General features: G+C 63.6%; 1 protein-coding gene across 1 annotated transcript in view; it reads left to right on the top strand.

The window, feature by feature from the left end:
* Window positions 1–48: 48 nt before the first annotated feature.
* Window positions 49–849, top strand: part of LOC104466744 (sushi, nidogen and EGF-like domain-containing protein 1) — a gene marked incomplete at both ends in the record, with an annotated part of 6,052 nt that continues 5,251 nt past the window's right edge. The window contains 2 exon segments of the mRNA XM_010080269.1: window positions 49–177; window positions 306–416. Coding sequence (XP_010078571.1) covers window positions 49–177; window positions 306–416 — 240 coding nt within the window.

The following is an 849-nucleotide window of genomic DNA, read 5'->3' as shown; positions in this document are numbered from 1 at the left end:
CCCGCCGGGACGCAGGCTGAGCAGGGGGCCATCGCCTTGTCCCCACAGCCTCCGTCTGCCTGACGCTGCGACCCTGCCTGAACGGGGGGAAGTGTATCGAGGACTGCATCACGGGGAACCCCTCCTACACCTGCTCCTGCCTGGCTGGCTTCACTGGGAAGAGGTGCCATGTCGGTGAGTGCCGTCCTCAAACTCCCGGGTATTTTGCTGCAGGGAGCGGGTCTTGATCCCGGGTCACCGCCATGGGCTAGCAGTTCTGCCCTTGTGGCTTTTCCCCCCACCCGCCCCGCGGTGCCCCCCCCCCCCACATGAGTGTCTCTCCCCCCCGTGTCAGAATGGAGCCACTTGCCTCAACGGTGCGGGCAACTTCAGCTGCAAGTGCCCACCGGGCTTCCGAGGAGCCAGCTGCGAAACCGGTGAGCACGGCCGCCGGCACGGTGGGGCTGGCTCTTTGCCACGCTTGAAGAGTGGAGCCCCCAGGCTTGGGGGGGTCACTGCTGCTCTTTTGGGGGTGGCTCATTGACACCGGGATTCCTGCGGCAGCTGCTGGGCTTGAGCAGACGGTTTGGATTTGAGTTTGTTTCAGGCAAAGGAAACTTTGCTCTGGCCCTGAGCCCTTCCTGCTGCTGGCAGGCTGCTCTGCCGAGGGCTCGGCTCGGCACTGCTGCCAGCACCTCTCCCCACTGCCACTCCCGAGTGAGAAAAACTGACAGTTAGTGCTTGAGCAGAAATTTCGGAGGCCCTGCTTGTGCAGGTGATGTCTGGTCCTGAACCCTTTGAAGGCAGCAGGGACTGTCCCAGTCCCTGGTAGGGACCGTGGTAGCCGGTTTTCACCATCTCTGGCCTCCC

The sequence above is a fragment of the Pterocles gutturalis genome, unplaced genomic scaffold (genome assembly GCF_000699245.1).
Source record: "Pterocles gutturalis isolate BGI_N339 unplaced genomic scaffold, ASM69924v1 scaffold8764, whole genome shotgun sequence".
NCBI lineage: Eukaryota > Metazoa > Chordata > Aves > Pterocliformes > Pteroclidae > Pterocles > Pterocles gutturalis.
This window is presented reverse-complemented; position numbering and strand designations above follow the sequence as displayed.